General features: G+C 32.0%; 2 protein-coding genes across 4 annotated transcripts in view; one reads left to right on the top strand and one right to left on the bottom strand.

Moving 5' to 3' along the window:
- The window catches only part of LOC124369302 (nuclear valosin-containing protein-like), a 50011-nt gene extending 39868 nt beyond the window's left edge, over positions 1-10143 (bottom strand). For 2 of the 3 annotated variants that reach the window (XM_046827242.1, XM_046827260.1), the window contains exons 1-4: positions 9634-10140; positions 3958-4081; positions 2302-2420; positions 904-965 (exon numbers count right to left, since the gene is read on the bottom strand). In XM_046827242.1, coding sequence (XP_046683198.1) covers positions 904-965; positions 2302-2420; positions 3958-4081; positions 9634-9813 — 485 coding nt within the window. In that variant the 5' untranslated portion in view covers positions 9814-10140. Of the gene's footprint in view, positions 1-903; positions 966-2301; positions 2421-3957; positions 4082-9633 lie in introns of all 3 variants that reach the window. The other variant, XM_046827251.1, reaches the window with a different exon arrangement.
- Positions 10144-14301: 4158 nt separating this feature from the next.
- Positions 14302-15303, top strand: LOC124353973. Its single transcript, XM_046804070.1, has 2 exons — positions 14302-14692; positions 15062-15303. The coding sequence occupies exons 1-2, from the start codon at positions 14522-14524 to the stop codon at positions 15245-15247; spliced, it is 357 nt and encodes a 118-aa protein (XP_046660026.1). The 5' UTR covers positions 14302-14521; the 3' UTR covers positions 15248-15303.
- The last annotated feature ends 1125 nt before the right edge of the window (positions 15304-16428 follow it).

Raw genomic sequence — 16428 nt, 5'->3', positions numbered from 1 at the left:
AGTGCAGTGTACAGCCCTAATGCGATGAGAAACAGCAAAGTGCAGAAGTGCAGAACAGCAAAGAAGCCTAGAGCTTTCAAAGATGGACGGGAAAATGTCCATGATGAACCCTGATATAGTTGGCCATCAGTAATCATGGAAGATTTGCTTAATGTTGTTTATGAAAAGATTCTTGAAGATCTTCCATCATTAGCATTGGAATTTCCGACCATAATTAACATGATATTGCACAGAATTGTCTGTGAACATTAGAAATTTCACAAATTGTGCTCACTTTGGCTTCCCAGCCTGCTTACTGAGGAACACAAAATGAGAAGAATGTTAAGAGGTTATGTGAAGAGACATGCGTTTCTCACATAGCCTCAGAAACAAAACGCCTTTCAATGGAATGGCATCACATTTATAAGAAATCAGCCTTTACTTTCCGGATGACCCTCGCACATCATATTACAAATACTTTTTATGTCATACAACAGGGTAAACTAGCTCTGTTTACTCTCTCTTAGGCACAAACTTAACATCTTAACATCTCATTGTACTTGTCTAGAGTGAAAATTATTATATATTAGAAAAATGCCAGTGGAAAATATTTTTATTTATATTGCACAGATATAAAGCCCAAGAGTATATCTTTATATACGCACAAGAATTCAAAATAATTAAACATACGTTAATATATTTACATATTATTACATATTAATATATTTAATATATTAATAACTTAAAAGAACCTGATAATAGAAATGTACAGAATATACATTGACATAAAGTTTAGAGACATATACTTTGTGCAATTTTTTATCACCCAGGTTTTATGAGCTCTCAAAAAAATAACACAAAAAGTGTCTTCACTAATCATACAATAAGAAAATAATCTACATCTACAATTTATATTAAAATTACCTTCTTTTCGCATTTTGTTGTAAGTAACTGTCTTCTAGAGTAGAATTCACATCACCATCACCCTGTAAAACAAATTTTATTATTTACAAATCTGAAATTGACTATTGATAAAATAGTAAATAAACCAAAGAAATACTTTTAAATAACACAACTTTAGGATACTTTATCCACGACACTACGTTCTTTTGATATTTTATCAGATGACATGTAGTATTGGATCCAAATAACAAATATCAATAAAATTGTTCTCAACAAGTTTACAATAATTGATTCTAAGATGACTGATTGAAGTTATAAATGTATAAAACATATTAAACACATTTTTAAACAACTATTTTCAAAAACCTTTCAAAATACGATTCTCATTTGCCAATCCGGGTGTAATCGCCCACAGATGTAAATATTGACCTATGATTGGGTAGAAACCTCCCACTCATAATGAAGAATTTATAATCTTTAAAGCTAAAAAAAAATAGAAATTGTTTGGAATTAAATTAAACAACATTCAACAATACAAATTTAATACGGCTAGTTCCAAAACATTGTTTGAGTTTTAATATTAGTTAGTTATGCTTAGAATGAATATCATTGCCATAATACAATTAGAGATACACAGTATAAATCCTAAATACATGGATGTGAACTGTCTTAACTATACACCATTATTGCATTTAATGTGATTGTTATTACCTTATTCATTGGAACCTTAATATTTCTGAAAATTGCTAACTTGATGTATTCAACCATGTTAATTGTTGAGGTATGAATTCTTAACCAAGAAGGCATGCTACAACTCTGTTTAAAGTTCTATATTATTATCATACAACAGATTATTTTTTTAAGTTCTGATTTCATTTCAATTGAAATAAAAATTGATCATTCATATTTTACTTCTGGACCCTTTATTTTTGTATTATTTTATAATGTTTGCATTTTAAATGGTGTAAAACCAACATTACGTTTACATTTATTTTACTTCTTTAGTTTGAATTACTAATGGCTTCATTCAATTGGATGTGTTGACAAGGAAAAGGATACAAATATTTTTCCTAACAATATCCTATATTAACAATAAAATAAATACCCACCAGACCTAAACATAACAAACTGTATAAAACAGCAAAGAAGTTGAAGTTTTCATTTATCTCACTTGTTCAAGCTTTAATATTAATAATTAATCTGATTTTTATACTCTATTATGGTTTCAAAGAAAAACCCTAAAATGTAGCACAAAACTAGGTGATGTTCAAAACTGCAATCATTTCTAATGAACAATCATCACTAATTTTGAAGACTACACATAATATACTCATTCCTCTCTCATAATGTACTCATATTTGTTTCATTTTCTACTAAATCTACTGTATTGATGACAATTTTATGTATACATTTTCTAACCTCAAAAGCATAATCTGGAGACCTCTCAACTGCATACCCATTCTCGTCTTCATCAACTTCATCAATCGGAACACTACCATGTTGGTTCAAAGCATTTTCGAATGTTATCACCTCAACAGCTGTAAGATGAAAAATTATTTCAGAAAAACAAACTTTACTGAACTTTGTACTGAAATATTTAAGTAACGCAACTTAAATAGTTGGTACTTTGATTATTTGCAGTATATATGTTGTCATAAAAAACTTAAAAGCACTAAACACAATTGGTCCATAAACTTAAGTTAGGCAAAAATTACAAAGACATTTATTCAAATTCTAATCTGTTTAATGTTTGACTCTTTTGTAAATTTACTTTAAATTCTTAAGCAAGGTTTGCGTTTAAAATGACATAAATTAAACTTTGTTAACAATAAAATAAGTTCAAGTTAGTGTATTCATCACCAATTTTAATTTAAGCTTACCACTTTGCCTGTACATCACTGATCAACATTTTGCTCTTATATCAATCTTTAGGTTTACTGTATTATCTATCATAGATACAGCTTATTGAATTTTTTATTTGTGAAATACCTTATTCCAAACATTTTAATGTATTATTTAGGCCATTAGCTAGTATATTAGTGATGGTATGATTTTTCAAATGAAATCGTACAAAATCACTGAAAAGGCCTTGGGGTTTTTAGACAGTTACTTGCAAAACTAGACTTGGTAAAAATTTGCACAAACTATATTTTTAGGTCCGGGGCTCAAAGGGTTAAAATAGTTTAGGTAATAAATTAGTGCAGAAAATAAGATAAAGCACAATTAAAGCCTATATTTTATCTATCCAGTTTACTTGCAGCTTGGTACTTCACTAACAATGAGAAAGCCTTTGGAATCAATTTTTTGAGCTCTGTATAGAGGGAAAGACAATGACGCTCTTCACACCTTTGTTATATTCATATACTTTGCTACCAACACCAAAGTTCACCTGACTCTCTATCCCATCATACTGCTGCTCCAATTCTCATATTGCAAACCCAACCAATTGGGGCTACTGCCGGTGACCACTAAAACACTAAATTCTTTCTAAATTTCTATCAACCAAGTTTCACAACAGGTACACCACAGAAGGTTGTACATATGCCAGGGAGTAGGACTGAAGTGCACCGTCTCTGTGCAGATCCTGTTAAAAAATACACCAGAATGTTTCCATAATTGAAATCAGAGAGTCTGATGACAAGGTTTAGATTAACATCATGTAACTCTCTGTATATACGTTTTAAATATTGCAATGTAGGATCTATTAGTCAAATACAGAACTATTATTGGACTATATTTTGGATTATTTCATGTACATGAAAAACATAAGAGTAATATTTTTCATAAGATGCAGCATTTAGAAGTAATATAACAAAAACTGAAGTAAGTTTAAACATTTTGATGTTTTTTAAACACTACAAATTGAGTAAAGATCTTAAATAATTACAAGCTTGGTTTTCCACTACTGATATGTATTCTTAGAAAATATTAGTAAATATTAAAAATTACATTTTTCAAACTTGTTTACGCTAAATTTAATTACGTAATGCATTATTTAAGTTAATCTACTGATGTTATAAGTGGAAAAATAAGTAAGTTAGACATATAGTAGGGTAGTTTATTTGTTAAAAATACCTTTTTTGAGAAGATGTTTGAAAGCTGACCGCTTCTTTCTTCTGTATTCTCTGAATTCTCTTTGGAGGTCATCAACCATGAGGTCAAAATCAATGAACGCATTTTTTCCAGTATTCTGAAGATACTAGAACAAAGAAAATACAAAAATTAATTAAACCAAACAAAAAAACTTAATTTACATTTAATTTCTAATTATATGGTTTCTAAATAAAATTTTAACGTTAGCATACATAATGTAGGTAGATTATAGGCCTAACAAGCATAATTTATCTAATTAGTTATAATTATTACAATGTTTATTTATACAATTCCTACCTTAAAACTAAAAAGCATCTTGTAAGATCAATAACTAATATCAATGAAATAATTTAGAGATAATGTAGTAGACATTTTTCTTACTATTTTTAATTAAAGCAAGTTTCCTGACAGAGTAAGATCTACTAGGAGTTATTTATTCCGATAGGCCCATAGCTAGGCTAAGACAACTGGAGCCCATCACATCAATACAATAGTACAGTCTTCAAGGCAATATTACTTTTACATATCAGATACTGAAGGTGTATTAACCTCCCCAATCCAATATATTGGTAAGAAAAAATAACAAAAAACTTGCTAAATCTAACTACCAGACTGTAATGCATGCACACCAACCTCCCCTACTGGAGGACAAACTACCCTATCTGAAAACCAAATGGCCTACCTGAGGCCCAATATAAAATAAAACACTTTATTTAACATAAAAACACTTTACATGTCCAAAAAACTTGATTTAAAAGCTAAGTATTTATTAGGTTCTAAATGGAAATGGACTGATAAAGAATTCAAGCTAGATTTAAAACTGTGTTAATTTTCTTTCAACTGATGCTGTCGTTATATAAACTTTGATAATTTATTAAGATTCTAAATGAAGTTTCGCTGTCCCCCAGTCTCTTATTTTTTCATTTACGCACTGCTCCACATTCTCTTAACTTTTTGCATATGAACTCCTGTATCAGGATCAATAATTTTGCTGCGGTGGCGTTAATACGTTATGGCTATATAAACTACCAAATAATACAAAATCATAATGTCAAAACGAATAACGTTGTAAGTATTTAAAGTTATAGTTTAGCTATGTTTTTATATCTAGAAAACCAACAATGGTACCTTGGTATTATCTGGAGGCCATTACTTTTTAACAACTTCTCAGTATTAAATTTTTGTTGTGGTGGCGTTAATATTTAAATACCCAAAATTAATTAAAACATGTTTTAAATTAATGTTTTAAATCAATATTTGTTAATTTGAGTATCATGATCAGAAACTTCTGTAAAAACTTCGGAGACTTTGACAATCAGATAATGATAATTTATTTAAAAAATTGATACTATCGAATATGACATTTCACCTATAGATATTCATAATTAATCATTGCCAGCTTTCTTTATTTAGATTAGTGACATCATTATCAGCTGTTATTTCATTTATATAGAAGAAGATTAGTGACAATGGACATGGACAATGGTAATGAATATGCAAACTTTGGCTCAAAATGTTTTTATAAACAAAAAAAATCTTTAAAAACTGGTCTCAGAAGTGTTTATCTTGCAGAATATATGTATTGACAAGAACTTATGATTATTGGTGGTGATCCATTTGAGCATTTTTAAATGCTATTAAACATGTCTACCCTGTGAAGTAATGGTTAGTAATCCGCGGCTCAAGAGTACTTTAAATGCAATTTAGTTATTTCTTATTTAGAATACAAGTTTATTTCTAATACACATAAACATATAGCTTCTCTATATTAACAGCCTAAAATATATCACAATTCAACATCATCGCTCAAAATTTATTAAAAGTTAAAACATGTTTGGAAATAAATTAAAATCATGTGTTTCGTTATTGACTAATGGCAGCAAGGAACAGTGACGTACATATCTTCTTTGTTTCTCAAGTAGTCACGTTTATCCTTGAAAATAAATAAGGTAAATAAATGTTATTGTTTTGTTGTAATTATATTTTAAGACAAACTATATTATTCTTTGAAATATCTGTTAAACGTTATTTGGTCCAAAATTTTGCTTTCACTCCTTTGGATGGTCATGAATACCGATGATTCCATATAATGCGATAATCAACATCTGATCGTGTTAGTGGGCACTTATTATATTGCAGCTTTGATATTACCCGTGAACCCTATTTTTTTAACAGTTTCTCCTACTGGGAATCTATAAAACTACATTATTAGAAAGAATGGACTTTATTGTACTTAATATGAAAACTACATGCCATTATGACAATTAGTTCTTGTTTTCTGCCTCTTGAAAAGTTGGCGAGAAGTAGGCTACTCTGTCCCTACCCACTATTTGTTATTAGGCTATACATATGTATGTATCATAAATATAAAAAGTAAAGAGTCAACAATTAAAAGCTCTCATAAGATTTGAGCTTGAATTTAGGTAATATTTAAAGATATATTTTTTGCCACAAGTGCGGGGTTGTGCCAAATTTCTGGGCGTTTCCAACCAGTACTCCCCTGAACTCAGATCACATTTTGGAAGTTTTTCTTACTAGGGACCTAAAAAAACTACATTATTAGAAAGAACAGACGTATTTGACTTACTGTACAAATTACATGTCATTATGACAATTGGTTCTTGTTTCTTGCCTCACAAAAGGAAAACAATTTTGGCGTGAAGGAAGCCACTCTATCTCTATAGTGTAATGAAAATAGTAGACAGGAATATAGTGGCCTCACTTCCTTTCTTTTGGGAGGCAGAGAACAAGAACCAATATGTCATAATGATATGTAATTTTTTAAAGTAAGTCAAATAATAAAGTCTGTTCTTACTAATAATGTAGTTTTTTAGTTCCCCGTTAAAAAAATTCCAAAAATAGTGGCCTCTGGATAATACCAAAATACCCTCTAAACTTCTAAACAAGCCAACCACTCCTCCCACCAGCTTTACCACAGACCAGTGATTGTCATAAGTGTACACCAAACCGCAAAACTCCCTAACATTAATCGAACCTGCAACTCCAAGGCTAAGAACCATTTCTGAGAGTACGTAGTGAGATGGTTGTATGTTCTAACCATCCTGACTTGAGGTCTTGAATGTTGAGATACTTCAATTTACAATTTCACTAGGCTTATAGCGATTCTTCCACTTGTGCTTTGGTGTTATTTACTTTAGCCACTTTTACTAGCCTATAACAATCTAAAATCACTTATATCAATTTCTTAAAATAGTATGTTTTCCTACCTAGAAATAATTTTTAGAGAATTGCGATCCATAATTGCACAATGACTGATAACATGTTTAAACTTTTACGTTAAATCTCGAATTGTCAACAATCTAGGGGGCCGGGTTTATTGGACTATTTGAGATATAACCTAAAAGTTCAGATGGCCAGGGATATTTCCGTTGTAATTTCTGTTACTATTTAGGCTTTCCTATCTTTTATATGTAAATTGTACTAGTATACTATAAATTTATTTTCTCATTTTGAGTTGAAATTTTAGCAAGTAGTGTGAAGTGGCTAAATTAAATAAACAATCACTTGTGTTTCTTTCGAGCATATCAAGATTTCAGCTATGGATCACTGGAGGACAGAAAAGGGGTAGGGTATGATAAGTGGACCCAGTTTTTTATATCAAAGAATATAGTCATCGATACCTAATATTCGAATCTCAAATCCTAGACTATCAATCGATATAAAAGTACCTATAGTCCTCAATAACCATCATATGTTTTAAACTTAAATACGAATTTAATATTTACAGTGATCAAACAACTTATTATAACCAAAATTAGGAAAACTGAAGACAACTGTATTTACTCCTCTCACAGTTACAGTCGTTTCTTTCCCACAAATTTCACATAATGGGTTTTTTGGTACAAGTCCAATATGTTGAAGCCACGAAAAAGCAATGTCATGTAGTTTTATAAAATTGACTGCCATTTAAAAAAATCAGGGTACCAGTAAGATTAAACGCCGGGGCGGCAAATCACGAATTTGACGTTACCAACGTATTCTGCTCACCCTCCTGAACAAAAAATATATATAGTACTAGGGGGTGCAAATGACAAATAACATGATTTTAGGGGGTATATTGATAAGTGGTAAAGTTTCTAATGTTTTAATGTTCAGTTTGTGTGCTGTGTCTGGATAATCTGTTTACTTGAATATTATCTGCGGCCGGGACTGATAGCAGCCTGATAGCATACCTGTTATCTGAGTTGTCCGGGGCATAGGTCAGTTCTACACAAGATATCGTGTTCAGTAGGTCGGATTGAGTGAGTGAGTGAGTTTACAATGATGAATCAACCATCCACTAGTTCAACCAACCCTAGTGAATTGTGTGTGTCGGAGTGTTTCGTAGGGCACGTAAAGAGCTTACGTTTTAACCGAAACGAAATTATCTCTTTTTTAATAGAACAGGGCATTTTTAAAAAATGAGTGTATTTGTTCGTCGTGCGGTCGAGTGGTGTTTTTAAACCGGGAGACTGTGTCGTTTCGTTGTGATAGACCACTTTTTTGTTGCTGCTGTTTAGCTATATCCGCCAACACACTAATGGTAAGTGTTCTCTGTTAATATCCATCTATATATTTGAGTTTTTCATGATTTATTTAGTTTTTAAACTTTACATAATTGCCTTTGCATTACATTTCAATTTATATTTTTGATCAGCCCCTCTAGAATTTTATATTTTACTGATAGGTACTATCTCGAGGGATGTTTTTCTTTTATTGACATCAGCGCGGGGCAGCACCGAAGGTGCTGCCGAAGCCCGCGCTGATGGCCGGAGGCACTCGTAATTTATTTTTTTTCTCGAAATTAAGAAAAACATTATTAATTTTGATCAAAATTCTGCTCATTTCTGTAATTTCTCATTTACGTTTGCAAAGATGGCGGCGCAACCGATGACGTCATCACGAGGTTCAATCATTGGCCACAAAAGGTCACATGACGCTAGACGTGGATGTAGAACATGGAGATATTACTGGAAAGTTATTTAATTTTTTATTTTCTAGAACTTCGTTATTTCTCATTTCCACCCCATCAAACCTTATACTTTTTTTTATATAGGACGATTCCAATAAGTTAAGAACGCAAAACTCGTATTTTTCCTCCCCGGCGGTTAATATGATAATTACCAAAATCAGAATTACTTAATATGTAACATTGAAATATTATCCTACGTGTATTATTTTAGAGTGTTTAAGTTACAGCTGTTGATATGGATTATTTAAGTTAATAGTACAAAATAATTAATCAGTATCAATTTATTATATTGATGGTTATGATTAAGTAATACCGTTTGCCAATTTCGATATAAAATACCGGGTCCGCTTATCGTACCCTACCCCAGAAAAGCTCTGTCAAAATAAACCAATGATTTCCTTGAAAAGTTAATAACAGATGCTGATGGCACTAATTAAAACTGAAACTTGCACTGGCTCACACTGGGCACTTGGCCACACCTGATTACAGAATGGACTGGGGCTATGCACTTATTTTAATTAAAATAACATTAAATCAAAGTCAAATTTAAATACAAACATTTACTGATACTAAAACTACTGTATATACTAGTTCAATACTAAACTCTAGTCAACAGCAGTTTTAGTTATTAATATTCAATAAAACTTAAATTTCATTACACATAAAGAAATTTACATTAAACTTACCTGTGCCACTCGACTAAGAATTAACTGATCAGAAAAATAGGGCCGGCAATCATTATTAGGTCTGTCAGGCCTTCCATTTTGGGGTACAAAGTTCCTATTGCCACCCCTACCATAGGGGCCGAAAGATCTACTTTGATTAGGAGTGCTTAATAACACTTTATTTTTACCAAAACTGTTCATGTTGTAGTTAATAATTACAAGTCAACGAGAAAACATACACAAATTAATGTTGCAAACTACTTCCTAACCTCCAAGTTTGTGTACATCCCCTACTACCTCACAACGGCACTTCCACAACCTATTGTCTGTACTGTAGCAGTATAGTGATGAGAGAATCGAATAGTATTCGAATACAGCCCGGATATTCACATATTCGAATGCCTCAAAATAAATTCGAATACTTTTGAAATGAATACAATTTCTCAGGAAGAATCGAATTCATACACAAAAGTATACATTGGAGGGTTTTAGATGAACACATACACCAATAACTATAATAATGTTACGTTACAATATTGTGTATAATTATTTTTATAAAAAGGACACCAAAACTCCACATTACTTATTTAAAAAGGCTATAAAGATTTTAAAGTATATATTTTTTAATTAGCTTCCGAAATTGTGCTCGATTGCACCTCGAAAAGGAAAATAAAACACGTTTAGACAGTTACCGCGCCCACCTACGCTGCCGCACCGCCATCAGTGTTGATGGAGAAACAGCTGTCACTGCTACTCTGTTCTCTGTTTATAATGACATAAGTTTAATCTCATCCTTTTAAAAAAAACATGTAAATATCAGTTACAAACTCGTACAAATTGATCGAGGGTTGTCTTGGACTGTCACGTAGACCACGTTTGCTCAAAACTATCCTCAATTTATCCTATGACAATTATAATTAATTTCATTGTTTATAATTATTCTTAAAAAAATCATGCAATTTTTATGTATTCATCAAGTTCTTGGTGTTTTTCTATTTAATTTGTGACATCATTATAGTCTTTTCTGCCTCTACTCAAAGAGGGTTCGTTTTTGCTGTGTTTATGGGTGCAGAATGATTGGAGACAGTATTAAATTTATATTTAAATGAAATTAATAGTTAAATATGGTTATTAATAGTTAACTATAACGTGATACAACACTTACGGCGTTTCTCTGATTGCAAATGGGTAATAGGTTATACATAGGATTTTTAGTATCAGAGTACACAAATTTTAATGGAGGAGCTAAATAAGCGAAATTGTTTAGTCCGTGAAAGCTTAATGGAACAATTAAATAAATTCGAAATGCACACCCAGAGACCTTAGAATTATAGGCTATTGCCTTCACTTTCGAAAGCACTGACCACATAGTTTATCCAATCGCAAAACCTTTTCAAGCAGCGGAAAATTATGAAAAAGATATTAGTACACGTTACTGCCTTTTACGGCATAAGTTGAGAATACATCTTTATCAAGCGCCGTTAGTACTTTCAGGAAACAGTGAGCCAATGTGTGGTTCAAACCGCAATTGAAAGTGTTTTTCAAGGCAAGGCAATAGAAGGATCCGACGCGGCCTCTAAAGAGTTTACAGGGCAAACACCACAATTAAAACTGAGCGTGGCTCGCCCTACCCCTGCAGCCAAGAACAGGCAGAAGTCCACGAGCCTCATTGTAACGCTAGGAATAGTACCCTCCCCAGATCTGGTGACCGGGACTTTTAAACTGGGCTACACACCTCTTCGTAACAGTTGTGACAAAGGGCCGTAACAATTTAAGGTTACAGTATAACTCAACAACTATAGAATTCAGCCATACACACTAATTGTGCACAGTGCTAAAATAATTTCTTGTGTAACAATAAATCATAAAATAATGCATTATTTTATTGTGTACACTATCTTCAATCTGTATAAATCAATTTTTTACGCCTCCGAATACTCGATGTTACCAATATAGTTTTACGAGAAGCTAGAATCTACTTTAAGTATATTTAAACTGTTAATACTTTATAATTTTTTATCTTCTTGCTGTCCTCATACTGGGTAATTGGGAAGTATAATTAATATGTTGTAACCTTGCACACTTTGCACATTATTTCAAATAAAAATACGAGGATTCGACGATTTATGTATTTTTTTATATATTCGCTTATACAAATTATTTACGATTTCCGTATTGAATACGGGCAGCCTGGTGCTAGCGGTCTCCACGTTCGACGACGAGCAGGTGTCGGTCGCCGTTAACTAACGTTTTAAATATAGGTTTACAAAACTACATCCCCAGAAGATGACTTTAAGAGCTCCGTAGCGTGACCAATGCCATTTTTTAACTCTCCAGTCAATAATAAAAGTTAAGATAATAATTTAATTACATCTTTTTTATTCTAAAACTAGCGGGCCCGGCGCGCTTTGCTGCGCATTTCAATAATTTTTTGCAAAAGTTGCCCGCGGCTTCGCACGCAATTTCCCGTTGAAAACAGGACACTATATTCACTTATTCTTTTTCTATCACATTCTAAACATTGCTGAGATAATTGATAGTCGTTCCATCGTGAGCCTCTTGGGCGTATTATGAAGGTATGTACCATATTCCTGCCTCTATCTAGCTGTTACCCACGGCTTCGCACGCAAATCTTAAGAACCGAAGTCCTTATATTACTTAGTAAATTTTTTTTTTACTATAATAAATTTTAGATTAAATTAGTTATATCTCCGATGCCACGATTGAGCTTGCTTTGTTGTCTCGATCTAGAGAATATGTACACACGGAGTTTTGAGAACCATACTTCTGTCAAAAAAAACAACTAAGGTTGATTTTATAACATTCTTTATATTTGTAGCCAACGTAAGATAGTAATTATGATATCTGCATTACTCTTCTGATCAAGCATGAGCATGGTTTATATTAAATAAATATTGCAGTTAAAGGTGAATTTTTACGTCAAATTTGAATTGTATTATCTGGATAGTAAAGTCTATGTTTAACAGTGATTGCAAAAACAGTTTAAACTAAATTTGTCGTTTCTCTTAAGCTTACTCTATGCTTTAAAACTATAAGTGTAATATATGTTTACAAAGAACAGCTGATTAAAAATTTGAAAAGACGTTAACATATGTTTGCTGCAATGCATTTCTTATGGGTATTTCTGTAACCAGTGGGGCGGAATCCTGAATCGGGAAAGGGATGGGCATAGCTTATAAACCTTCTCCGTGGAAAAATACATATACGTACAAATTTTCATCATGATCGGTCCAATAGTTCACGATTCCATAAAGGACAAACATACAAACATTCATTTTTATATATATAGATTACATACTCACGCTATCTATTATATACTTGTAACTATCTTGTATAAAACTAATTGGAAGGAAGGTTTTCGAGCTATGAACTTTTGAATTCCAGTATTACTGAAAAGCGTCAAATTATTCCGTGTTATCGACAATAATCTGCAAAATATTGTTTGTAAATTATTTGCTTCTGTACTCACAAATAAACAAGATAAATGTTAGTGTAGCCTCCGTTGTTGTAGCTCTACTGGTTAGTCGGTTAACTTTTTTAAAACTCCGATATCTATACTTTATGATTTGAGATTAGGACTTCGCACCAAGATGCGCGCACACTGTCATAAGCGCAGACCGATTTCCTATCCTCACTGTTGTTTCTAAAACTGCCACACTAGACCGTAGTTTGCAAAACTGCTACATACTACCTTTTTATTTTAGGTAAATACTTCTGTGATTTTTTACATTCTACATTTTGTTTGGTGTGAATAGAGAGCTAAACACGAAATGCATGTGGTATTTCTAATGTATCCTATATCAACACGATAAAATGTGATCTAATCTCATCCCATAGAAAGAACTCCACTCTTTTATAAATGAAGATTCAAACAAATATTCAAGTTTATTGTTAGTTTTTATTTCAATATATCGTGCGAACAGACAAGACAAAAATTAAATTTTCCTGCCCCTTGAGTGATAGTGTCCCCTGTCACTCACAGCAAAACACCCTGAAGAGAGAAGATCCGCTCAAGACATAAATATGGATGCTTTTAAAATTACTCGACTTCATCAAATATTTTGAAATATTTTAAAAGAAAACGAAAAGCATTACCTTATATTATGTAATAATTATGATATGAAATAGAATATTAAATCAACCTAAATTTAATTACAGTTAAAGAAGTGAACTTGTATAATAAACTTACCTTAACCACTCGACTCAGAATCAGCGGATCAGAGAAATAGGGCCAGTTATCGCCGTTAAATCTGCCAAATCTTCCATTTTGAGGTAAAAACATTCCACCCCTACCATAAGGACCAAAAAATATACTTGGATTAGGAATGCTTAAAGTACCGCGAGGGTTGATGATTTTATCTTGATTGGTATTGCGTAAAAACGCTCTATTGTTACCGAAATTATTCATATTGTTGTTAATAGTTAGAAGTCAATGAGAAAATATACAAAAATTAAATAAATCAAAATAGTGCAATATTTCTGTACGTCAGAACCACACTAGCGTTAACTCCAAATTTTTCGATATTCTGGTTTTGAGCATTCTGTATATATTTTTTTCTGCTTTATAAAGCCATAACAATGTAACTCCTTAAAAAAAAACCTAGCAGGAAATAGGAGTGTTTGAAATAGCTTAATTCCAAAGGGATGTAAGAAACCAGAACAGCGTAAGGTCACTTAATATGTTATGGTCCTCACAAAAATTTAAAAAGTACAGAGCGTAACTCCAGCTGGGGAGTTACGCTACTCTGGCTCAACTTTATTGTTGCTAGAATGGTTGATACAAACAGCTGTTTTATTTTCTAGAGTAGTTGTGCATGTCTCAGCTGATTGGTCGAATGTGAAATTTACATGAATTGATGCCCTAACCTAAACTTATAGTTTCATCAACATGAGCAGCAGAGCGAAACTTATTTTACAATTAGCTTTGGAGGACAATGTAAATAATTCTCAGCAATTACTATTATTACCAGAACAAACTACTAAAGAAAACAATGAAACAAACGTCTTAAGCTTGTCTTCGATGGACACAAATCCTGCACCCTCATTGACATCATTACAGGTAAGCCTGGTTAAAAATATACTTATACAATTACTTGTGTTGCAAACCAATTTTTTTACTGTTATAACTCTTAGCCCTCATTTTTTTTTCTAACAACTGGTATTATTCTTTTATTAAACCTCTGGGTCCCAAAACTTGTTAAAAACTCTCCAGCAACTTCATCCCTACCACTTATAGGGTTAAAACACTTATTGGTAATCAAAATTGGTATAGATTGATAAATCTGTTTACAATACTGGTGTGAGTTACTTTCAAGTGGCTGAGCCTATCCGTACAAAATTAAATTATAAGCATACCACAACAATAATTATACTATTAGCCTATTTTTCACTGAAGGTCGTAAAAATACAATAAATTTATATTTTGCAGGCAGTTGATCCGTTTGTTCTTCTCAACAATGAAAATGAATATATAATGGAAGTCGAATCAGAAAGTAATAAAGAATTCGCTACTGATGAAAATATTGTTTGGAATGATGGTATTACCAACCAGGATTTTCAGTCATATGATATCTCCTTTTCATCGCAAGGTAAGTGTTCATCAAGAATGTTTTAAACTCACTACTATAAAAGACTGCAGTATAATAAGCGACCACCCGTCGAATACCAGTATATCGATAGTCAATATCGAAAACTATTGAGTACATAAACATTCGAATTATAAATATTTAAAATTAATAACATTGTCATCTGTTATTATTTTAGATATTACAGCTGAATTAGACTGTGAATTGAAATAACTATGATGTAATTACCGGTAGGATATTTTGGTTTGTGGTAGATAATCACGAATATCGATACTACGATTATATGAATAGTCGATATACTGTTAATCGACTGATGGTCATTTATTATATTGCAGCCCTATAAAACCATTCACCATGATGGGAAAGTTTTGTAAATTATAGTAGACTTGTTTTTTGTCATACTACACAAATAATAGCTATTTGTATACTTAAGCTTACCCATGAAGTGAGTGTTTTTCGTTTCTTACAGATTAAGTGTGTTTACAAGTACATTCATACGTATATATTTATCTTAATTTTTTGGTGCCATATACAACTAATTCATATTTTTAAAGCTGCTTTGATGATTGCAAACTGCTAAAAATATGTAGTTTACCATGCTTGATATTGCAATTTTAATCTCAAGTTTGACATTCGGCCTTCTTTTTGTAGAGACAAATTTTTATGTTGTACAAAATGTGAATAAAATTTCAATAAAACAAATGTTTTTGTCATACTAATTTACAAATGATTCTACCAAGGCTTTCATACATTAGTTCATTGACTGGACCTAAAAATGTGATGCTTAAACACTTCTAATTATATATACTTTAATTATGATCTTCAGCGTTGTGTTAATCAAGTTTTAAATTTATAATACCACATTTATAACCGATAATTCACAATTTCATATTTTTCAGGCCCTAGTTGCTGAAGAAGAGGATAGTCTTCAAGAATTGGCTGTCTCTGGTAATGCAGATATCCCATCACCAGGAACTTCTGTTTTTGTCATCTAACGTAGATGACACTGATATTGATAGCACATACTGTCCTCGTTTCAACTCAGAGTCAGAACTATCTACTGATGAGTCTATAGTGAGTATTCTCCTAGATTTTGCTTCAAAGGTTTCAAGTGACAGTACTTCTTATGTGAGGAGGAGCCAAAAAGATAGCTCAAGACAAAATTCTACTGGTTCCTTACACTGATTCGGACACGGAGGAAGAAGCAAAC

Source organism: Homalodisca vitripennis, chromosome 1 (genome assembly GCF_021130785.1).
Source record: "Homalodisca vitripennis isolate AUS2020 chromosome 1, UT_GWSS_2.1, whole genome shotgun sequence".
Taxonomy (NCBI): domain Eukaryota; kingdom Metazoa; phylum Arthropoda; class Insecta; order Hemiptera; family Cicadellidae; genus Homalodisca; species Homalodisca vitripennis.
Note: the sequence above shows the minus strand (reverse complement) of the source record. Positions and strands in the feature narration are given on the sequence as shown.

Coding starts and splice junctions, on each gene's coding strand:
- LOC124353973 (XM_046804070.1), top strand. CDS start 14,522: ATGAGCAGCAGAGCGAAACTTATTTTACAATTAGCTTTGGAGGACAAT. Junction 14,693..15,061: donor CCTCATTGACATCATTACAG/GTAAGCCTGGTT, acceptor TATATTTTGCAG/GCAGTTGATCCGTTTGTTCT.